At 46.5% G+C, this 25,631-nt stretch overlaps 2 protein-coding genes across 2 annotated transcripts in view; one reads left to right on the forward strand and one right to left on the reverse strand.

Annotated features, from left to right (window-relative positions):
• The window catches only part of LOC311247289 (uncharacterized protein), a gene marked incomplete at its 3' end in the record, with an annotated part of 277,946 nt that overhangs the window by 51,752 nt on the left and 200,563 nt on the right, over window positions 1–25,631 (forward strand). The gene's annotated exons all lie outside the window — the stretch shown is intronic.
• On the reverse strand, window positions 8,441–9,574 carry LOC311247265 (creatine kinase, testis isozyme-like; the record flags this gene model as incomplete). The annotated part of the gene is made up of 1 exon (XM_084337626.1): window positions 8,441–9,574. One exon carries the CDS (start codon window positions 9,572–9,574, stop codon window positions 8,441–8,443), a length of 1,134 nt encoding a protein of 377 aa, XP_084193752.1.

A 25,631-nucleotide genomic window follows, 5' to 3' on the forward strand; every position in this document is an offset into this window, starting at 1 on the left:
CTCATTCACCACCTTATTGAGATCATGTGTACAAAAAATCTAAGCAAATTAATAAAGGGAAGATGATTAAACAGAAGGATTTGTAGATACAGTAATAAATGATAATCGATTTTAATTATGAATTCATATTTGACCTTGAACTTGACCTTGACCTTATTATGGCCAAATCATACATCTATGGATAGGGAAAATGCGCCACTTTCCAATGGCAGGGTTGAATCTGGATAATTAGCATTTTCCGATAAATTAGTATTTCCGATAAATCGTATAAAACATCGGTAAAAATGAAAATATACACTTTGACTACTGTTTTTGATAGGGTTATGGTCTATACTCTTGGCTACACGTTTTTTTTTTTTTTAAACATTAACCTCTTAACATCCAAGGGCCCACATGTGTACGCCACTTTTCCGACCTCTAGTGGCTCGGTGTGCATTTCTTTTAATACAGTATATAGATATAATTAAAGCCCTATTTGTTGCCTGTGGATTGCCCTTTCAGGTGACAAAATCCGTTCAGTGGTTCTCGAGTTACATGCCGATATGTGAGGCGTGCCCCAAAGTATGCAAAAGTACACATTACCACCCCGACTCCCGGGGCTCTAGCTCCGTCAATCATTTGGCGATCTTGAAAATCTTTGTACAGGGTTGTAGCCAATGATACCCCATGATATGATAATTGGGGATCTAATACGGTATCTATTGATCGATTTATGATAAAGGGGGGATATAGGGGGACCTTAAGGCTTAACAGGTTACAACATATTAGGGCTGGTAGCGTGAGTCCCCAATTAATCACATTGATATTTAACCAGGGTAATCACATTGATATTTAACCAGGGTAATCACATTGATATTTCCACCTCTTTTTCAAGTGGGCCCTGGTCAAAAGGCAGCATGCAGAACATGTTCACATAATAGAACAACATTAAAACAAACACAAATAAAAACAACATAGTGAGAGCACACGAATACTGAAACATGTCTTTGTAAGAATGTGGTAATAATAGTGAAAACGGAGCCGTGTTCCGATGCAAAAATACTATTTTATTACTCACTCTACAGTCGCACAAACAACACTGCCATTCATCTCTCACTCGTCTCTCTTTAACTACGTCATCCCCCGCTAAGGATCACGGGAGATGTAGTCAACACCACAATAGGCTAGGATGCCGTGAATTATGTCCCAGTAGCCACTACACACGTCCCCCCAGAATTCACCAGAACTGGCCCCAAAAAACGTCCCGGGGCTCTGACGACCCGCCAAAAACGACTCCGGTACCCCTGGGCAGGCACAGGAACCAGAGGCAGTGGTAAAGCAGTAGGCTGACACTGAACAGGCCTCGAACGGCAGGTCCGGGGGTCCGCCGTCCTGCATGCCTGGGTGTCTGGGTCTGAAACCTGATCCACAGCCATACGGGCGTAATCAATGCCCAGGTGGACAGCACCGATGGTGGCCCGAGAGAGGCAGTCAGCCACGGGGTTGTCCTTCCCCGCCACATGCCGGATGTCAGTGGTGAACTCAGAGATGAAAGCCAGATGGCGTTGTTGCCTGGCAGACCACGGTTCAGACACCTTCGCCATAGCAAAAATCAAGGGTTTGTGGTCTACAAAAACAGTGAAAGGGCGAGCCTCCAGCAGGAAACGGAAATGTCTGACTGCCAAGTACAGGGCGAGGAGCTCACGGACACTTCTGTTCACTGGAACGGAGTTGTCGGCTGAAGAACGCCAGGGGTTGCCAAATACCCTTGACCAACTGCTCGTAAACTGCTCCAACGGCATAATCCGAGGCATCAGTTGTCAACGCCACGGGAGCCTCAGGCACGGGGTGCGTCAGCATGGTTGCGCTCGCATGGGCCTCCTTGGTATCCGAGACCGCCTTTGACATGTCGTCGGACCAGGCGATGGCATGCTTGGGAGTCTTGCCCTTGAGAGCCCCATACAGGGGGCGCATTAGGTGGGCAGCCTGAGGGATGAATCGATGATAGAAATTCACCATCCCCAGGAACTCCTGCAAGGCCCTAACCGTGGTAGGGCGTGGGAGCCGCAGCACTGCTTCCACCTTTACTGGTAATGGGACCGCCCCAGCAGTAGTGATGTGGTGGCCAAGCAAGTCCATGGCAGGCAGTCCAAACTGACACTTTGCTGGGTTGATGATTAATCCATGCTCTCTGAGGCGACTGAAAAGGAGCCGGAGGTGTGTTAGGTGTTCTGCCTTGGACGTGCTGGCTACCAGGATATCGTCCAGGTAGACGAACACGAAAGACAGGTTGCGCAGCATGGCATCCATTAACCTCTGAAAGGTCTGAGCAGCATTTTTTAGGCCAAAAGGCATCCTCAGAAATTCAAAGAGTCCGAATGGGGTTATAACTGCCGTCTTGGGGATGTCCTGAGGGCTAACGGGCACCTGGTGGTATCCTCTCACCAGATCCACCCTCGAAAAAACAGGTGGGCTGAAAAATCTTGTATGTGTGGAACCGGGTAACGATCAGGTGTAGTGGCGTCATTAAGGCGCCGGTAGTCGCCACACGGACGCCAGCCGCCGTTAGCCTTTGGCACGAGATGGAGAGGCGAGGCCCAAGGACTGTCGGAACGACGAACGATGCCCAGTGCCTCCATGGAGGCAAACTCATTCTTAGCTCTGGCTGAAATTGTAGCTTACCACCACCGGTATGACTGTGTATGAACGAATAATGGACTCTGTAAGCGCTCTGGGGTCACTGGGGTGTCACGAAGAGCGCTATATAAATCCAATCCATTATTATTATTATTATTATTATTATTATTATTAGCGATGGTGAGCTTGTGTGCGTCGAGACGACGAGCCCTAGCATGTACTGGTGGGCCTTCCGTGGAGATGTAATGAACGACTCCATGCTTAGTGGCCGCGGACGAGAAGGTGGGTGTTGTGATGTCCGAGAACTCCAACAGGAGGCGGGAGAAATCATCAGTGGGCGCGACGGCGCTGGACAGTGTCATTGTGGCTGTGTCACTGCGCTCACATGCCAAGGAGCCAAAAGTCTCAGCATTGACGAGCCGGCGATTCCCCACGTCTACCAAGAGACTGTTGGCACAGAGAAAGTCAGCGCCTAGGAGGGGAGTGGACACCTTGGCCAACACGAAATCCCAGGTGAAACGCTGGTCAGCAAAACATAATGCCACGGTGCGTTTGCCAAATGTAGGGATCGCACTGCCATTGGCAGCTTCAAGGGCGGGGCCCCGTCTCGCTGAGTGGAAATCCTGAGTGGACGCCGGCAACACGCTCACCTGGGCACCCGTGTCACATAAAAAAAATGGCGGCCGGAGAGTGAGTCGGTGACGTACAGCAAGCCTGCAGGATGGCCAACACTCACGGCTGCTAATGAGTGGCAGCCAGTGCGTCTCCCGACCCACTGTAGTTACATGGTGGCAGACACTTCTTAGCTTTGTTCCCAAACTTTGCGTGGTAAAAACACAACCCCGACGGCCTCACCTGGCGGGGCATAGCCGCGGCAGAGATAGAGAGTGGTTGGAAACCCTGTTCATCAACGGTGTAGGCTGATGCTGCCACACACCTCTTCCCAGCTGAGAAAAATACATCTGCTTCTCTAGCTAGCTGGCGAAAGTCAGTTTTGATGGAATTAGCCATAGGTAAACGCACATAGTCTGGCAGCTGTTGCAGGAAAAGCTCTTTAAATAGAAAACATGGCCCATGGTCACCCAGCAAAGCTAGCATGTGGTCCATCAGTTCAGAGGGCTTTGAGTCACCCAATCCAGGTAGAGAGAGAAGCTGGCGAGCACGGTCAGATTCAGATAGACCGAAAGCCTCTTTAAGGTGTGTTTTTATAGCAACATATTTGTCATGTGTAGGTGGGTTTTCCAGCAAACTCACCACTCTCGCCACAGTTGAGTTCGTAAGGGCTGCTACCACATAGTAGTACTTGGTGGCGTCCGCGGTAATGTCCCTGAGAGCGAATTGAGCTTCAGCTTGCGCAAACCAAGCGTTGGCACTCTGCTCCCAAAACACCGGCAGCTTGAGTGAAACGGCGTTCAAATATCTGCAATCTGCGTTCTGTTGCTGTTGGTCAGTCATGTTCGATGTAATCTCCGAAATACGTCCAAGAGAAAACCAGGGTCACCAATGTAGGAATGCGGTAATGATAGTGAAAACGGAGCCGTGTTCCGATGCAAAAATACTATTTTATTACGCACTCTACAGTCGCACAAACAACACTGTCATTCATCTCTCACTCGTCTCTCTTTAACTACGTCATCCCCCGCTAAGGATCACGGGAGATGTAGTCAACACCACAATAGGCTAGGATGCCGTGAATTATGTCCCAGTAGCCACTACATCTTCACATTTCTATGAAAACAGACAATAAAAACATGATTACTTTCTTTTCTTTCTTATCTTTTGTTTATTTACACATATAAAAACAATTACATATAATACAATATAATCGACAAAGAAATGTGAAGGAGAACAAAAATAATATAAGCTACATGAAAAGAAAGCCATCAGACCACAGTTTGTATAGGGAGCCCATATGGAAAATATTGATGAGCTAGCAGAAGTGATTTCAGTGCTCTTTTAAAGTCTGGAGATGATTCACTTGATAAACACTGAGGATACCTAACTTATGAAATAGAGGCTGAGAAGAATGACTTCGATGTACACAGCTGATTATTCTTAGAGCTCGTTTCTGCAGACGGTATAATGCGCTCAAGTTTGGTCTGATGAGTACTACCCCAGACTAAATTACAGTAATTGATATATGGGTAAACCATAGAGTGATATAACATAGTGGCAACCTCAGTGCTCATCAGGTGACGTGTTCTTCCAAGAATACCAATACTCTTGTGTTACGGTTTGGTAGGTGTGTTGGACCCAGGTGCAGTGCAGAACAGAGAAGACTGGATGCAGGTGTAGGTTTTCAAACAAAGGAATACTCTTTTATTTGAGTAGATGTATGAACAAGCATATGAATGCGAATAAACAAAAGGGGAGAAAATCTCCCGTCTCCAAAAGGCGATGAATAATAATAAACACAAAGTAAACTAAACATTAAAGAGGGGAAAATAAAGGGGAGAAAGCAAAGTCTCCAAAACGGGATAAACTAAATGAAAACACGGCAAACGATGGTGTTGCATATACACGAAGCAAGGTACACTTTCAATAACGAATTCATGTGGCAAAATGACACGACAACTAAGAGCACATAGTGAGCACACTTATCCTCCGTGGAGAGGAGCGATGAGGTTTACACAGGCAGGTGCTACTCACGGACAGTTTGGTGATCGACTGACAGGGTTTGTGAGACACAGGGGAGAATATGAAGGCAAACTAACGAGACACACCAGGTAACAATGAAAGTAATTAAGACAGGTAGACATGGCAATTACCCACCAGGGAACGCCAGAGGATCGCTCACTGAGCAGAGCGAACCCCCAACGTTACACTCTTGGCCATCGCTCCATGGCAAGGCGGTGTCCAATTCTTACAAGAGACGACGTAAAAGATGTGCGTACATTGAACTATTTATGACTCACTGTAGCATAATATGCATGCTTCCTTGGGTACCCATTCTAGTTAAGTGGATTGCAGTGTTGCTGGCTTTTATGTGTGTGAGATCAAACATCTTACCTTATCCTAACAATACCTCCCCGGTATGTAACGGAACGTAGACCAAATGCGTCCACATTTTTATAGGATTCTAGCACATTTTCATAACAATAGCGAATATTGCCGTTTTCATTGGGGTTTCTTACAAATTAACGATGCTTTGTGTTGTCCTTTATATGCCGATTATCATTCAAATCTTAAATTGTACCATATGTCCCCCTTTAGACAACATATGTAACGCTACCAGCGCACTTTTGTTAAGATAATTAGTTTACCATTCACGGTCGCTATACTGACGCCGCAGTAATAGTTTACCGCTGTTCAGATCAGGTCGAAGAATAGACACATCCCAGTGACATGTGACCTGTGCTAACGCTCTTGGGAAATGTATTCATGTAGTTTTCAACATTTTCACCTTTTAATTTTAAACCAATGCTGCCATCTACTGGCAACAGAAAGTGTTGTCTAATCGTCACCTTGAGAGCCACTTCCGTATACAGCGTCGCCCGAAACCCATTCTAGAGATTCCCACTTTTTACTGGGAATGGGGCGTGGCCGTATTTGGTCCCAGACAATAAGAGTGGCTGCGATTGGTCACCGTGACGTTACATTTACAGGAGAATGTAAAGTGGACCTTTGACATAAACTGAAACATGCTGCTCTGATGCAAATTCCCTCTCTGACTAAATGGGTAACTTCTCTCTCTATCTCTCTCTCTCTTGCTCTCTCTTCTCTCCCTCTCTGGCTCTCTCTCTCTTCTCTCCCTCTCTGGCTCTCTCTCTCTTCTCTCCCTCTCTTAAAGTCGGGCCCATGTAGGATGTTTATGTTGTCAGGTTAGAAAAGGTCTATAAGTTAGATTTTTCATTCTGAAAATAACTGACAGCATTTATAAGCAAAACGATCCGTAATTCTGACAGGGATCATGACACAAGATCAAATCCCCCTTCACGTCTCTATCCTGTGTGTGTGTGTGTGTGTGTGTGTGTGTGTGTGTGTGTGCGCGCGCGCGTGTGTGTGTGTGTGTGTGTGTGTGTGTGTGTGTGTGTGTGTGTGTGTGCATGTGTGTGTGTGTGTGTGCGTGTGTGTGTGTGCGTGCGTGCGTGCGTGCGTGCGTGCGTGCGTGCGTGCGTGCGTGCGTGCGTGCGTGCGTGTGTGTGTGTGTGTGTGTGTGTAGAGGTATTGATACTCATTGAGTCCAGCAGCAGTCCAGCTCTCTTGACCTTTCTAGTTATTGGTGCTCCGGCCTCCACACTGTTCACCTGTCTCTATTGCTGCTTCAGTGGGCCAGGGGGGAGCGAGGCCAAGGCGGGAGGTACATCTAAATCTATCATCCGGTGGAGTAAAGGAGGGGGGGGGGGGGGGGGGGGGGATGAGGCATCGACTGGCCAATTACATCTGTGTTTAATGAAAGGGGAGTTTGCTTTCTCTCCGTCTCTATCCGTCTCAGTCTATCGTTCTCGCTGTTGCTCTCCTCCCTGGAATGGTGACGAACTCCAGTGACTCCGGTTGCCTTGACAACCTTTTGTGCGTTGTTTTCTTTTCCACCTCTCGTCTCAGATGACCGCCGATGTCACCACGACCCGCCGTTGGATTAATACACCGTGACATGAGAACCTCACACTCCAAACTGATAGGAATACATTCATCAGGCTGTCAGAACTGACGTGTGGAGTCTTTGTCAGGGCATGCGATGTGACGGTGAAGGCAGCCTTGCCGTGGGTCCTCTTGTGCTTTTGGGGACACAAGCACCCTGTTGTTAATCCAGGTGTGTGTTTTATTCCTTCAGAATGAACTTGGACACATTGGGTGCTGCTATCCTTGGTTTCACCCTGCTCCCCCTTAACCCTTTCACTGCCACACGACAGAAGGTTAACCCTTTACTATCACACTACCGACGGTCACGAAGGGTTAACCGTTTGGTAGTGCGGCAGTGAAAGGGTTAAGGTGTTACAGATCTTAACTTCATCTAAGCTTTTATACAAAATGTAACATAAAGAAGCATTTTGTATAAAAGTATTCTGTACTTCTGTATGACAACTAATAAAGAAACTTGAGAAACTTGAGATTGGCCCGAGCTAAACCTATCCTCCGGACATGCAGCTGGACCCATTTTGACTATGTGAAAGTTGAGACTATGAGAAAGTTGTTGTTTAGTAGTTAGTAAGCTGTACAGCTATAACAAGTCAGGCTAAATTAAACTTTGCGCCAACATTAGGACCGAAGTATAAACCAGCAACTGAGCAACATGAAGAAGTGGATTTATGCATCTGGATCAGAAAAAACGTTGTGGATGAAAAAGTAAGTAGGCTACAGTGCTTGTATGCTAACAGTAGCTAGGCAGCTTAGCCTACATCACAATGATAATCACCAAGCTAACTTACTGTACACACTGTAGGGCTGGGCAATTAATCGAAACAGAATCGCGATATCGATTCATAGACCTATGCAATCTAATTTCTAAGTTATGACTATTTTCTTTTATTAAAAAAAAACGTTTTTTATTTTTTTATTTTTTTTACTTTTTAAATTATTTTATCTGGGTTGAACATGATTTGTGGAACTCCCTCTGGTGTTGTGGTCGTGGTATTCACTGACCTTTGGGAAGTATTTCGACATGCACATGGGTATCTTAGTGGTGTAGTGTATCTTGTAGACCAGGCCCATTGCAATTTTTTTTTATATTCTTAGTGCCGCTAAATGCTCGGGGGGCGGAGTGTATTTTCTTTGATGTAGTTAAGATTATTGTTTTTTTTATACGGGGAGGGGGGGGGGGAGACCAGGAGGGGGGGGGGGGGGGGGGGGTGGTGAGGGGGGAGGAGTTAGGTCAACGGGTTCATCACTTCTGGTCGGGCATGATGTCGTCGAGGGACTTGCCCGCCTCCAGGCGCTTCTCCATCTCCACCAGCAGCTTGACGCCGTCGACCACCATCTGCATCAGCTCCACCTCGGAGAAGCCCAGGCGGTCGGCGTTAGAGATGTCGAAGATACCCCCCAGCGATGCCGTGTCCACTCCACCTGTGCCGCGCTTCTGAAGCCTCAGCCTCTTGAGGATCTCTTCGAACTTCTCGTGCTTGCTGACGTTGGGTAGCTTGACGTGCACTCCGGCGCGCAGCCCGGTGCCCAGGTTGGAGGGGCAGGTGAGGACGTAGCCCAGGTGCTCGTTCCACATGAACTCATGACCCTTGTCCTTGAACAGGGACTCGATCTTTGTGAGGCCGGTGCAGAAGCGATTGAACACCTCCTTCATGTTGCCTCCCTTCTGCATGGAGATCACACGCAGGTGGTCTTCCTCGTTCACCCACACCAGGAAGGTCTTGTTGTCGTTGTGCCAGATGCCCCTGCCGTCGGGCCAGTCGCGGGCCATGCCGGACGCCAGCAGCAGTGGAGACACGGGCTTGTCGAACAGGAAGTGGTCATCGATCAGCTTGTTCTGTTCCTCATCCGTCATGTTCTTCAGGGCGTAGTACGTGCCTTTCAGGTCGCCGTCCAGGGAGTCTAGACTTTCAATGGAGAGGGTCTCGATGGCGCGTCGCTCCCCGCGGCTGCAGTGGGGGGGCAGGGCGATGCCGCGCACGCTCCTTCCGGTCCGCACCCTGGAGCTCAGCACGTAGTTGGGGTCCAGGTCGTCACCGCCCTGGAGGTTGTCTGGGTTCAGGTCCGTCTTGTGTTTGTCTGAGGGCTTGTAGCCCCCGTGGCGATCCTCGATGATGGGGTCCAGCAGCTCCTTGAAGACCTCGTACGTCTCCTCGTCTCCGGCCACGCAGCCCACGGTCATGATGAAGGGGTGGCCTGGGTTATCGACGCCGGTCTGAATGACGTCGTCCAGGGTGAATCCACTGGGGGTCTCTTTGTCCCGCAGGCTGGAGTAGATCTCCGGGGTCAGGATCTTGGCCATGTGGTTGTTGTGCTTGCTGAGGTCGGGGAACTCCTGCTCGGCGGAGTAGTTCATCTTCAGCGTGTTGTGGGGCATGATTGCTCTCACCTTTCCACAGCAAAACGGTCGGCAAGGCACCTTGGTTGAGAGATGCAGGCTTCAATCTGTGTTGTTTAGTCTATCTGTTCAGTACTGTTCAGTACTGTTCAAAGATGCACACTGAGCTCCTCTTCTTCTTCTTCTTATTTGAATTTCCGGCAGAGTAGACGCATCGAGGCGTATTACTGCCCTCCGCAATTCTTTTTATGGGCTCTTCTTCTTCTCCTTCTTATCCTTCTTCACCTTCTTTTTCTTCTTCTACTGGACCCCGTCATCAACTACATTGTCCATTGGAGTGCCTCTACTGCTGCTACTTCCTGTCTGAGCCCCCCTCCGCGGGACCCTCCTTGCCCCCTGCTATCTTATCCTGGGCCGCTTTGTCCCTCGCAGCCCTGTCCCTCGCAGCCCCCTCAGCCAACTCTTCACACACCTCCCTCCAGTCCAGACCTTCCAATCCCAGATGTTGAACCGCTATCCTAACAATCATCTTCACCATCTCTGTTCTACCCGTAACCTCTGCCATACCAGTAACTACCCCTGCCACGAAGGCCACAATACCTAATTTCTCCTCCCTTCCCCTGTCTCTTTCCACCTGCTCTACCCTCACTGCCAAATGCCCTCCTTCAACCCCCTGCACCCTTTCTTGGCTCCCCTGTCCTGCCCTGCTAACCGCCCCAGCATACGTCAACTTACCCTCCCTTCTCTCTCTCCGATCCGCGACCTGCTTCATCATCACCTCGCACCCCCGAAACGCTACACTGTGCTCCCCACCACAACTACAGCACCTCGGCTTCACTCCCTCTCCACATTTCCCATATTCATGTTCCCCGCCACACCTAGCGCACCTCATCCCCTTCATACACGTGGTAGCTATATGGCCAAACCCCTGGCACCTATAGCACCTAAGAGGATTATGAACAAATTCCCTAACCCTATACATCCTACGCCCTACTAATACCTCGCTAGGAACAACCCCACCCTCAAACGTAATCACTACCGTCCCCGTCACTGCCCTCTCCGCTCCCCTCTTCATCCTTGCTGCACTCTTAACTATGCCATTACGCCTGTCCTCCTTTAGCTCTTCCACCAGCTGCTCTACTGTAACCTCGACCGGTACCCCAACTATCACCCCCTTACATCCCCCCCCCTCTTCTCCCCTACTCTCGCCACCTTACTTATACCCACCCCCCCAATGCTCTGCATCTGCCTAGCCACCTCCACCTGCCCCTCACTACCACACCCTACGGCCAGATTCCCATCCCACAAAACGTTCACGTACTTTACCTCTCCTAATTGCTCGGCAATGAGTTTGGGCCACTCGAGCCTACCTACTTTCCTCTCATCCCTCTCCCCCTCAAGCCTGACCACTATATGGATCACTTCCGCTTTTGCCACATCTTTTCCTGCACCCTCGTCTCCCGGACCACTTGAGCTATCGTCCCCCCCTTTCTTCCTCTTCCCCCCTTCTCCCCCCCTCTCCTCCCCCCTACTCTCACTATCCCCATCGCTGTCGTTCCTCTCCGTCCGCTTCTTCCTCTTCTTCCTCACCGTATCCCACCCCTCCTCCTCCCTCTCCCGTTCTTCCTCTTCCTTCTTCTTCTTCTTTACACCATCCGACTCCTTCCCTTTGTCTTCCACCATCTCCGAGGCCTCCTTCTCACTTCCCTCTCCGTTATCGGTCGTTAGCTCCATATCTGCCTGTTCCCTTTCGCTATCTTCCTCGCCCTTCTCACACCATTTACTTCCATCACGATCCTCCCAATACCCTGGGTAGCCGTTCACAGGCCGGGGCCACCAATCGCCACCAATCGATCTATATACTCAACAATCCTCTGAGAGAATTGTTGAGTATATAGATCACAAATGTTCTAGAATGTTTGATTATGACATCATACTGTGACATCACGAATGTGCTATTATGACATCACAACGGAACATGTTTGAGTGCCATTTGAATAATATAAATAATGTTTGGTAAGGCTGTCCCCGAATCTTTGGCCTGAATAATGAGAACCACCAGCTGATCACAGAGGCAGTGCTGACATTTCTGCACAAGGCAGAGTTGTACCAGAGGATATAATGTTATTTTATTTATTATTATTATTATTATTATTATTATTATTATTATTATTATTATTATTATTATTATTATTATTATTATTATTATTATTATTATTATTATTATTATTATTATTATTATTATTATTATTATTATTATTATTATTATATTTTTTTTGTAGGCCTATGCGTATTTAAGTTTTTCATTATGCATTGTGTGTACTAACTTTGTTTCCGTTCGTCTACTCTAAGCCATCCTAGGTTGTCAAAGTGGACAGGGGTGAGGTGGGTTTTAGGAGTAAGGTCAAGCAGTAGTCTGACCAGTTTGTTTTGTGATGTTTGTAATCTTGTTTTTAGTGCCTTTGAGGTGCTTTGGTACCATGAGGTGCAAGCATAGTCGTAGTACCCTTGAATGAGTGCTCCTGTTAGAGTCTTCAAGGTATTCTTGTTTACCAGAGAGGAGATCCGGTACAGGAATCTAGTTCGTTGGTTGACTTAGTTTTATTACATTGGATCCCATTTTGTCACAGGAAAGATTTGCCTCTATAGGATGGAACCCAGGTAGGTAATTTCATCTTTCCTTTTAAGATAAGATAAGATATTCCTTTATTGATCCCCTTGGGGAAATTCAGGCATCATAGCAGCATGGGGGAAGGGGGGGGGGGTACAGGTAGTGAAAACAACACAAGCAGTGTAAACAAATAGGTCAATATAATTTACTATCTAACTAACTGAAATATACATTATTCATTATTCACAGTATCACAGTATCCACATAAGGTGCAGTATGCATAAGGTAGTGTTATTGTCCTACTTGGGTTCCTATTAGTTCTAGGTCGATGTCTGGCAGCAGTCGCTGCCCACTGTTGTGGAGCCTGATGGCCACTGGTATGAAGGACTGTCCAAGGCGGTTAGTTGAGTGTCGGGGGGGTATGAGTCTGTGGCTTCCTTGTCACCTTCACCTAATATGTTTTGATCTGGTCAGGTGCGCTGTCACCTAAAATGTTTTGATCTGATCAGGTGCGCTGTCACCTAATATGTTTTGATCTGGTCAGGTGCGCTGTCACCTAATATGATTTCATCTGGTCAGGTGCGCTGTCACCTAATATGATTTCATCTGGTCAGGTGCGCTGTCACCTAATATGTTTTCATCTGGTCAGGTCCGCTGTCACCTAATGTTAATATGTTTTCATCTGTGTCCACTGACCACTGACACACAGTGGGGGATGTTTTAAAATATTATTTAATATATAATATAATATAATAATTTGTGCTTCACCTAAAAATTTGGTCAGCAGCCTCCACTGCTCTGTATATATATCGCTGTGAACTGTGAGTTTAGTTTTCCTCAATTTCCACGTAGGCGCCTGAAAGATTTCCCACGTGCCTCTTTGTAAACTCTTTTTGTACTCATAATCAGTACTGTATATTTGTAGATCTGGTATGTCATAAATGTCTAGATGTAACAGTACTGTCTATCCGTATGTCATGTATGTCATATATGTTATTATGAATTGAAAATGGGGGACCCCTGAACAAGACGAAAGTCTTTCTCTGGTCTGCATCCCCTTAACAATTGTGTGTATTGAGCTGTACTGTACTGTACCCATTCTGCAATCTGTTAATACAATTTTCAATCAATCAATCAATCAATCAATCAATCAATCAATCAATCAATCAATCAATCAATCAATCAATCCTCCGGAAGGGTCAGGGCAGTGTTGAGTAGCTGCTCAATAGTGGAGAATAATATCCATTCTCTGTGATAATCTTATCGAAAAAGTTTCTTCTTTCTTACTACCCGTATTGCTTTGTTATAGGCAATCGTGGCTTATTTATATTATCACAGTGAACTGTGAACTTAGTTTTCCTGCGGGAACCTGCTTCAACGTCTTGACCTGGCATTCTGTGCAACAAACGGAACAGCTCCCTCCTACCTCCAGGAAATTATTCAAGATGATTTATTAAGAGAGTTTGCCGTACAATGAAAAACGTACTTTGCTAGTCCGCCCAAAATCACACAATCACACAATACTTAACTAGAATGAACATCTTAAACCATAAAAAAATGGCAGAAGATACAAGACATGAGTGAGTAACATTAAAATGTTTGCACGTTCCATTCACAGTGTAGGATCAGGTTGTGTTTACAAATATAAATATATGGAGATGACAGTGGGTCACAGCAGCACAGCAACAACAAACAACACCTGTTTGTGTGTGTCTGTGTCTCTGTGTGTGTGTCTGTGTCTCTGTGTGTTTGTCTGTGTCTCTGTGTGTGTGTCTGTGTCTCTGTGTGTGTGTCTGTGTCTCTGTGTGTTTGTCTGTGTCTCTGTGTGTGTGTCTGTGTCTCTGTGTGTGTGTCTGTGTCTCTGTGTGTTTGTCTGTGTCTCTGTGTGTTTGTCTGTGTCTCTGTGCTAGGGATGCCCCGATCACGTTTTTTGCCACCGATACCGATCACCGATCGTCTATGAGCCATATCGGCCGATACACTGCCGATACCGATCGTTTTTGGTTTTATAAAAAAAAATCGAATTAAATATATTATAAAAAAAATTATTTAATATATATATTATATAATTATACTTGTAGTTGTATTATCTGCGAGACATCGCCACCACGCAACAAGTCAAAATGCTCGCTATCTGCAAACAGTTTGTCTGTGTCTCTGTGTGTTTGTCTGTGTCTCTGTGTGTTTGTCTGTGTCTCTGTGTGTTTGTCTGTGTCTCTGTGTGTTTGTCTGTGTCTATGTGCGTGTTTGTCTGTGTCTCTGTGCGTGTGTGTGTCTGTGTCTCTGTCCGTGTCTGTGTCTCTGTGTGTGTGTGTGTGTGTGTCTCTGTGTGTGTGTGTCTCTGTGTGTGTGTGTGTGTGTGTGTGTGTGTGTCTCTGTGTGTGTGTGTGTGTGTGTGTGTGTGTGTGTGTGTGTGTGTGTGTGTGTGTGTGTGTGTGTGTGTGTGTGTGTGTGTGTGTGTGTGTGTGTGTGTGTGTGTGTGTGTGTGTGTGTGTGTGTGTGTGTGTGTGTGTGTGTCTCTGTGTGTGTGTGTGTCTCTGTGTGTGTGTGTCTGTGCTTCGGTCCATCAAGCTAAGATAGAGATGATGAAAACCAAAAAAGCAGTGAGAGTGCTTTCAGCTACTATACGCCCCAAAACTATGAAACACTCTCCTGCACGTCATTAGGACAGCAGACTCGGTTGGCACATACCTTTTTAACCTCTTAAGCCCGACCGACAATGACATCACGCTATAAATCCATCTCTACAGAATGTAGTACTAGTAATTAATGTTTTAGTTTTTATGTAGCCAAGAGTAAATACCCTAACCCTGTCAAAACAGCAGTCAAAGTGTATATTTTCAGCACTACGTTTGTTTACCAATGGTTTTAAGTGTTATTAGTGAAATATGAGTTATAGAAATCTAGTCAGAAAAAGGCGAGGATTGACGTGAGGAAATTACGCCACCATTTTGTTTGTAGTCCTATGAGGAGAGGAGACCCGGGACTTTCGATGGGCTTTCGAATAATAATAAAAACGACACTTCCTGGCTCACGCCAGCCCCTGTCAATCATCTGACTTCTAGATTGACTTTTTTATTTCTCTTATTTTTCCGGGATCACATCCCACAAACCTGAACGTTATTGCTATAAAACAGAACACATTTAGTTTCTCTACCTTTCTACGAACGTCTAGCAGAAAACGGCATTGCAATCTGATGAAAAATGGCTGAGAAATCTACATTATAAAAAAGTGAATCACGCCTGCTGATACTAAATCCAGATTGAACTCTGCCATTGGAAAGGGGAGATTTGGCCCGATCCATAGATGTGCGACTTGGCCATAATAAGGTCATTTATAGGCCTGATATTCTATATTCTATAATCATATTTCAAATTGCATGTGTCTGGATGGCAGCATTCAGTACTGTCTTTTTTTGTGTAAAGCACTTTGAAACTAGCTTTGCTTTTGTCATATTGTTAACGTTAACTAACTTAATGGATTATCAGGCTATTTAAGCCCATTAGCAAATTAAACCCTTATATCTATCAAATCAATCGGTAGCAGATACAGATTGTCCAAACAACAGAGAAATACAGCGACTTCGTAGTTCCAAGAAAATATATAAATATCATAAACTTTTATTTAACTTCGAGAAGCCGGAAGAAGATTCAATGAAGATAAAAAAAAAACTCCATCATTACCTGCATCCATATGCACTCTCCCTCTCTCCCACAACTCAACTGATGGAAGGGAAACACACCTAATTCACATTCTATGTTTTGTGACATTTAAAAAGTTTGCTTAAAATCTGCTTGAGAATTGGATGAAAACATAGCGTGTTTAATTTTCTCTCTTCTCTCTTATTTCCCTCCCTCTGTTCTCTCTCTCTTCTCTCTCTTCTCTTCTCTCTCTTCTCTCTCTCCCTCCCTCTCTACTATCTCTCTCTCTCTCTCTCTCTCTCTCTCTCTCTCTCTCTCCACTGTCATTTAAAGTAATTTAAAACAATCTACAGTACGACACTTTTCACCTTTTCCGAACAGTACACTGTGGTGTGAAGCTCATTGTCTCCCCTGCAGGGGGGCTGGTCCGACACTCGCCAAGACGCAAATAGATCCCGAACAAAATGCTGTGTGTGAATAATAATATACTTTACCTCGTCTCCACATCCAGTGTCCATCTGTTCGGGTGATGTTGTACATGAAGACGAGGCCTCCGATTGACAAGCCCATGTTTAACCCTTTCACTGCCACACTACCAAACGGTTAACCCTTTCACTGCGACAATACACAGAAGGTTAACCTTTTCACTGCCACACAACAGCAGGTTAACCCTTTCACTGCCACACTACAGAAGGTTAACCCTTTACTATCACACTACCGACGGTAACTGCGTAAGCCGGGTCTTATTGGCATCGGTGGCTTCTGTTGTGTGTGAATGTTGTCGAGTGACCGTGATACAGTGAAGAGTCGACACAGAGTGTGATGATGTGTTTTCATGCAAATCAAGATCTGTGGTCTGAGGTATTACTACTATTAATAAAAAAACGGAATACTGATATTGAAAATGTATATCAGAATGATTAGGAGATGATTCCTGAAGTTCAATAAGATCGTTTTATTACAATATGGATCCATACAGTTAGTGAAATAAAAATGCTCTTTCATTAGTAGGGAGAAGTGAGAATAGTGGTGGAGAAGAGTGAGAGTGGGGAAGAAGGGAGAAGAGTGAGAGCGGTGTAATTATATAATATAATAGTGGCCTATAATAAGGTCATTTATAGGCCTCATATTCTATATTCTATAATAAATTCAAATTGCATGGGTCCGGATGGCAGAATTCAGTACTGTATCTACAAAACCTTCTGTTGAATCATTTCCCCTTTATTCATTTCCTTAGATCTTTTGTACACGTGATCTCAAAAAGGTACTGAACGAGCTCAGTGGCAGTTTCTTATGTCTGGTAATTTTTAGCATGGTGTTATTCACTGTCAAAGATGCAAAGAAAAATCATAATTCATATTCTCCTTTGTTTCATCACAATTTACGCAAGCCTAGTAATAGACACAATATTTCTGACACTGGGAATACATTCACTGAGGTCCATAGATGTCCCTAGATGTCCCTTTAGACGGATTTTCAGAAAATAGGGCTCCGTGCTTAAGAGGTTAACCTATTGGTAAACTAACGTATTGATGATAATATACATTATAACTGCTGTTGTGACATGGTTATGATGTTTATACTTGAATATGTTTGACAAAAAAAACATAATTTTGTCAGACAGTCTGCAGAGGTTGATTTATGACATGATGTCATTTTGGGACCGGTACCGGTCCCGTCGGGCTTAAGAGGTTAATAATGTTAACGTTAGTTCGGCCAGAGAAAAAAGTATGTTTTTTTTTCTCTGGCCGAACTAACGTTAACATTATTAAAAGTATGTTTTTTTTCTTTTCTTTTTTCTTATTAAAAGTATGTTTTTTTCTTCTCTGAAATGTAATTGAGTAAAAGTACAAAAAGTGTACAAACCTAATAATCCTCGAGTAAAGTACAAATCCCCCAAAACAGTACTTAAGTATTGTAACAAAGTACAATTACGCAAGTACTTTACACCCCTGCTTAGGTGTGAATTAAGCTATTGTTTGGGGCAACCAAACGGATTCCTCGCCACAGTGATTGACGGTGATAATGACCAACCATTTTCTGTCTGCTTCCTCAGTGCCACGCTCTTCCGTTTGAGCTACGTATCTTCCCTGATCTTTACTTGTCTTCTATAAACACAATATTGTCAGGGCGGCTAGGTGGTGTAGTGGGCAAGGCACTCGCCACCAGTGTGGAGACGCTAGGATTCGCGTGTTCGAATCCAGCTCTCCACATTGTTTTCAGTTTAGCTGGTCGTCCGCAGTAATACACATTGGCCGTATTACGGGGAGGGAAAACTGAAGGGTGGGGATCGAACGTTGTGAACAAGCGACTCCTACAAGTCGGTTGGTGCGCCTGCGCAGTAGAATCAGGAAGTGTCGGGGGCAGCGTGAGCCTCCCACGCGTTACTCCTCGACACTGAGAGATCGAGCTGCGCAGGTGAAAAGATGCGACTGCTGTTACCTCAAGTACCGGAGGGGACTTGTGCTATGTATGACTTAGTCCACATTGCATCCGGCTTGTGGGAGGCAAGAAACAGCGTTCGTGACAGGGGAGGGTTGAATTGGATGATACGAAATTGGGATGGGAGAAAAATATAGAAAAATGGGAGAAAAAGTGGATCAAAAAAATAAAAAACGCGATATTGTCGTTCATGAAGGTTGAGTTGCCCAGTGCAGTTTGCTCAGAGGACAGCCTGGTCTTGCCAGTAGCCACCCCTAGTGCAGAGTGTCCCCTCTGCCTCGACGTGCCACCTATCAGACCAGGACTCCTGCAGATAGAAGCATCTCTCACGCACACACACACACACACACACACACACACACACACACACACACACACACACACACACACACACACACACACACACACACACACACACACACACACACACACACACACGCCAACGGTGATGTATTTGTCTCTCTTTGCTCCAAGTGGTTCCTAAATCCCTAAGAGGCCCAGATCTGCCCTGCTGGCATGCATGTTAGAAAAAGCCTGTCAAGGTGTGCAAACAACGTAACACATCCCCCCCTTCCCCACCGTGTGTTTCGTGTCTCTCTCTCTCTCTCTCTCTCTCTCTCTCTCCTTATCCCTTGGTGCCACTCTATTCCACTCTGTTAAGACCATACAGATCCATCCAAGGAGTACTCCTCATCACGTGTTCGTATGTGTGTGTGTGTGTGTGTGTGTGTGTGTGTGTGTGTGTGTGTGTGTGTGTGTGTGTGTGTGTGTGTGTGTGTGTGTGTGTGTGTGTGTGTGTGTGTGTGTGTGTGTGTGTGTGTACGTGTGTGTGTGTGTGTGTGTGTGTGCCTGTGTATATGCATGCTCGGGGTCCATGAATGTGTGTGTTTACCGGTATGAGAACTCTTTGGTTTGTTTGTGTCTGTAAGTGTGGCCTCAGGCGTGGTCGAGGCACCGTGGACATGATCTTTGGGGGCGACAGTGGCTCAGAAGGTAGAGTGGTTGTCTGGTAGTCAGAAGGTTCCTGGTTCGATTTCCGCTCCTCCCGGGCAGCGTGTCGAAGTGTCCTTGAACAAGACACTTAATCCCTAATTGTTCCCAAGTGTGCAGGTTGGCTTCTTGAATGGTCGCCTCTGCCGTCTTTTTAAAGGGGAACTATTTTACTATTTCTTTCACTATTTGGGCACTTTTACACAATTCCTGTGAGTCTATGGAACACCTCTGTAATATATATATTTTTTTTATTCATTGTTTTGTATTTCTAATCAAGTCCTCAAAAACAGCATTTTTCTACCTCAAGATCTCGAGCTGTTTTGAGCCTGGGCTCCTAAACCACTGCGCTATACGGCCCCGCCTGAACATTAACATGCAGCGGTGTCTTTATGACATCACATATCGCGCACATTTTCAAATGACTCAGTTCAGTGAGGGTGAATATTGTGAGAGGAGAATTGGAAGAATGCGCCAATATGAGAATTAGAGACATAGATCATATTAATATAAGTTCACATAGCTAGGAAACAATGCTAAACACTGAAAAAGGCCATTTATAAGAGAGTTCCCCTTTAATATCCAGCTCCTTCAAGCCACCAACAAAACCACCTTCCAGTACATCCTGGAGCTACTGTACGCTGATGACTGTGCTCTCCCTGCCCACTCACCAGATTCCCTACATTGTGCACTAAATGCGGTTGCTTCCATATACAAGCGCCATTTGGTCTCCAGATCAACATCAAGAAAACACAGATGTGACCAGCCACAGATAATAGGGTCTTGTTAAGCAAGCTATTTTAGATATTTGTACATTATATCTAAGTACAAGTTCTTACCTACAAAATAAGCCATCACTTGTACAAATCGGGCGGATACTTTTCAATCTATGTCTTATTAACAAAGTTGATAATAACACAATAGCCCGTTTTGAGCTACAGAGCCTCAAAGGGGCTGTTGGCTTAAAACCCTCTGGGGTCGGACCTCCTGTTTGCTCCCGCATGCGGTGGAACAAAGGTGTGAAAATCGCCTTGTCTGAGCCGAGATGATTCATCACAAATGCCCAAAGTGTCGCGCATTTCAGAAATCGGATCAAATAGAGAAATGGCATTTTTGAGTGCTTTGAACGGTTCTACATGTTTCCTTATTTGCAAAACTTAATACGACTTGTAAATAGGTTTAATTCTTGCTAGATTGTATGGCTGTAATTATCCCGGTTCTCCAGATAACCACACTCACCGCAGCTTACGCTTACGTCACATACACGCACATAGACACACGCGCACACACTCAGAGACAGAGCGGGTGTGTGTGCTTTGAATAGGGTTTAGACCCCCGCAGAGACTTGTCATACTGCCCCTCTCCAGCTTGTAGCACTGGACAGATTCTAAACAACACATTGGCTTTCATAATATGTATGAATTATCTCTCGCAATAATATCCACGGGACTCGACTTTTTGCAGAGTCGTTGCGCGAGTTGGATGTTTTATTTATTTGATCACTGTAGGCTCATGACAGCAACGTTAGTGACTTGGTTGAAACGTGATTCCGGAGTGATACCTAAATGCATTCCGTTTCATTCAGAGAGAGGGAGAGTGTGTCTGTGTGTGTGCGAACAGCTCATGTGAGCTGCGGTGTTTCTCGCCTCTCCTTTGGAAACTAGCAAAAACAACAATAACACTTCCCGCCGGGGGGTTTCAAAATAAAAGAGCGAAGTCTAAAACAGGAAGGACGTTTATTTTGTACATTTGTGTTGTTCATGTAGAAAGTGAATTTTCCCAGCTATCAATCGTATTGGAGAATTCTGTGTTAACGGCGAAGCGGACAGATACACAGAACACAGAACATATACAGTATATGTAACAAAGTATAGTGAAAAGATAAGAGGTTAAAAAGTGAAGTGTCTAAGAATTAAGCAGGCTAACTGCATTCACAAAGAGACAAAATACAGTAGACAAAATATAGTAAAAAGATGGGGGTTCAAAGTTCAAAGAAGTGAGCAGGCTATGTGGGATGCAACTTTCTTTTGCTTCCATAACATGTCTTCCTTCAGACTAGTGGAAAGGAAACGTTTATTATTATTATGTGTGTGTGTGTGTGTGTGTGTGTGTGTCACACTAGCTTTATCAACAACTCTCTCTGGGCCTCTTGGGTCACAAGACATTGGAATAATAAAAGGCATCAGACTGGAAGCTGGGCCTTTGTTACCAGGTGTGAATTTGTGTGGAGTGACATTGATTACATTGAACTCTGGGAGTGTAGTCTTTCATCAAATGCCTGAATTGTCTTTCATTCTTTCAAAGCCCTGATCTAAGTGTAACTGTGGCCATTATATGGTTTCATCATTTATGTTATTTCAGTTTGTAAGTGTAATATTTGAGAATGTATTTATGTTTCATTTCTTATTTTCTTTATTATTTAATTTGCTACAATTTATAATATATTCATTTTGACGTCTGGTCATATGTGGTGTCCCGTTAGGCTGCTGTTGTGTTGTTACATTTGGGTCTGATTAAGACACCTGCGAGCAAGCGGCAGGGATGTTGGGAGACTGGGACTCATTAAGACACCTGCAGCGGCAGGAATGGTGAGACGAGTTGTACAGGCTCTCTAGATTCGAAGAGTGTACGAGTACGACTATGTGTAGTGTACCACTAAGACTGTTACCAAGAACAGAAGAACAAGACCCCTTTTTTATGTAGCATGCAGCCAACGAGGTAATTAATGTTTATTTGTATTTTGCTTTTCTGATGTATTGTTTTCATATCGTGTATATTATTGTTTGTGTTGACCTGACGCAACGTATATGTTTCTGTTTAAGTTTTCACGTGGATTGGAGGACCAAGCCTTTAATAAACCCGTCGAAAGGAAACCACTTGTGTCTGCAGTGCTTGAAGGAGTTACAGTGAAAACGTTAGGTTATGACTATAACCAAGTTCTGTTAGTTAGGGGCGATGCTTGGCATCGCCTTCTGCACTATCTCGCGTACGTGCACGCGTACTGAATAAACCACAAATGTACCTCTAATACCAGTATTAGTCTGACCACACCCCTCATCAGCTTACCTTCATAAGCAGGTGTGTGGTCACCTGCTCTCCTCCTTCCCAAGCTTTCACCACAAGGTGAGGACAAGGGCTGCAGCGGCGTCCGATGCCAAGCATCGCCCCTAACTAACAGAACTTGGTTATAGTCATAACCTAACGTTCTGTATCGTTAGTGGCTTAGCTTGGCATCGCCTTCTGCACAAGGGAGGCCAAGCGGAGCCACTTGGCTGACAAATACACCCCGCTGACAGCCCCCCAAAACCATCAGAACAGGGAGGGCCGAGCCCCCCCGACCCCCCCTAATGGAGGGTAGCCCCCCTATTAGGGACGTCACGGGAGGGCGACGGACCCGACCGTGCGAAGAGGCACTCAAGCAACTCAACGCACAGGGTGAGCAGACCGTGGCTTGACCCCACGACTACACACACGCACAACCCGCATGCCACCCGGGAACGAACGGAGGAACAACCTCGTTACTGCCCCCAGAATCACGGGGTCAAGGGCAAACCCAACCCCGTGGCAAGGCCGTAGCAGCGGAGCACGAAGGAAGACCCAGACCCACCAAAAGGACTGGACTCCCTGGAATGGGGGCCCGGAGAAGTCCATGATGCCAGCATCAAGACCCCACCAGGTGGGCACGTAGTGCCCCGCCCCCCACATCGCCAGCGTATTCGGACAAAGGCCCCTCAGTTACTGCACCTGGTATTCCCAGGCGGAACCAACCAGGCCAGAACCTGCCCAGCTTCCGAGATCGGACGAGACCGGGCGTGTTCAGGTCGGTATGGCCGTAAGCCGAGCGGGCCCCGTCCCCCCAATAGTACACCGCCTGGCACACTGACCCTGCAGAATAGGCAGTCAGCATGGCCGTAAGCACACAAAAAAGGTTAACCAACGGAAGCAGGCAGCGCACCGGGGAAAAACCAGGCAACAGGCTGTTAACCCTAGCCTGGAGACTGCGGACGAGACAGGCGCCAGAGGGGACAGCTGAACACAGCCGCCCCGGCGGAAGGAGCGTAAGCTGGCGGTGTTGCATGACCAAGCCTCCATTTAACAACCCCCACCCAGAGGGGTCGAGGCAGAGAAGGCTGACACGATTGGCAGACGTCATGAACGTGCAGGGGCACCCTCAACCGGTGAACCCGGGAGTTGACACTGCTCCAACACACCAGGGAATCAACCACCTCGGTGTTACCCAATGCGGTGGTTGTTCCTATAACCCCTCAAGAAAAAACTCCAAAACACACCTGCGGGTATACACCGGCTATACCGCAGTACAAGTGTTTCAGTTTCCAAAAAGGGTTAACCCAGGCCTACGGGTCGCAAACATCACTTCGGACCGGGCCTGGCGGTACGGGAAGCACAGGGTCACCAGAGGAGGTCAAAAAACCACCCCCACAGGCCCCTCTTCGCCATGCGTGAGAGAGGAGCGAAAAATAATGGAGAACCAGCCCCTAAGCACACCGTACCCGGTATTCCCCGGCGGTCTCCCAACCAAGTACTAACCAGGACCAACCTGTGTAGCGGCCGAGATCCGACGAGATCGAGCGCGTACAGAATGGCATGGCTGTAAGCCATGACGACAGTGCTGAGTAAAAACATACCCAACCAGGGTCTCCATAGCGCTTAACCCTGTGACACCCAGACCGACCTGGCATTTTTCCCCCTGAAAAAAGCCCAAGTCCCTCAGGGTACCAGAACAGCAGATCTGCATCCCCGGCGGACAACGGGTTCAACTGATCTGGACCAGCGTGACCAGAACCAGTCCCGTGCCCTAACCACGCCGACATGCCTACTCCAGGAGAAGGGCAGATATGCGTGTTGATCTTAACATGAAAAGAAGGCGCCACCCAGACGTCGGGACGAACCGCGCCTGGCGGCCCACCCCAAGGGCGTGAGACCCCACTACATATGTTCAGATCCACCCCGTCATCATCCCCCAGACATGAACGAGAATCCGTCGACAACCCACCCAGGTCATGGGATGTGGTCGCCGGAAGAGGAAAAACCCCCATCTCAGTTGCTTTATAAAAACGCTGTTTCAACCACAAGCAACTAAGGCGTGCCAGTCAATCGCCTGTTTACAGCGAGCTAGCACTATACGTGCGTCGGGACACACCCCCATCAATGAACAGGCTATTTAGACCTGTCATTGAATCCCCAAGGCGCCCAGGGGAACGACAAGAGGGGTGTGACACTCCCTAACTCCAACACTTCTGGAATAGAAAGAAGGAAGCATCAACAGTATGTATCCCAGTCTACACAGCCGGGGTAAAAAATGTTCACATTTTTACATCCCACCACCCTCCCATAGGAAAGAGACGGGGATCCCCAGAGAGACTTCCCACGCGAGCTGTACAGATTGAAAAGAATATATTGCACCTTGAGCCATGTAAAAAACTGGTTTTAGGGCCTCCGGGGAAGAGGCACCGAACCCATACACACTCAATAAACGAATTGAATCGAATATACATACAATAGAAAAGGACCCTTCTAGAGGGTCCACTCACTTTGACAATCTGAGGAGGAAGGCTCTGTACTCTGATGGAGGCTTCCTCACATGGAAGAAGGAGTCCGAACTCACAGAAGGCCTGAGTAGGCGCTTGGTGAGGAGGAGCCCTGACCACCCCCCCTGAAAACAGATCCATCACATGGACCTGAACAGCACACGGAAGTCCTACCAACAGAGACGCGCACGGTGACGTACTCTATGGCGGGGGAATTCCTGCGGTGCACACGCCCAATATACCAGGCCGTGGGACCAGGAACTCCCTCCCCCCCCCCCCCCCCCCCCCCCCCCGTAACGTGCCGAACCGCCACGTGACGGGAACCTTGAAGGACAGGGGGTGTACCCCTGACCGACAGAACAATGGGGAGAGGAAAGGTTACCAGTTCACCCCTTTACGACCCCACACCCATGATACGACGTAACGACAAAAAGAGAATATGACACAGTCATAGTCAGCTCTATGAAGCGTTTCACAGCTCCACACAGCGCACGAGCTAACCTGCTATCTGATTTTTACTAAGGAAAAACACAGAATAGAGAGGGCTCTAAGAACCCCGGTCCAACATACACATGTGCTTCTGTGGCCAGTACAACCCAGTTGTAGGTCACATGACACACACAACCCATCATCACCTACAAAAAATGGCAAAAACACTCAACAGAGGAACGCCGTTTTTTTCACAATGAGAGAATACATCATTCTTGATTAGTATCGACCACAGGCCTTGCTAAGCACACATGACAGCAACCAAACCAATTTCCCTTTAGGAAATAAGTTTCTCCAGCAGATTTAGCACAACCTCAGCAATCAAGCTGAGAGTTACATCGTATCCCTACCACACAAAAGACACAATTAATGC

This window comes from Notolepis coatsorum (assembly GCF_963971535.1).
Source record: "Notolepis coatsorum genome assembly, chromosome: 20".
NCBI classification, from domain to species: Eukaryota; Metazoa; Chordata; class Actinopteri; order Aulopiformes; family Paralepididae; genus Notolepis; species Notolepis coatsorum.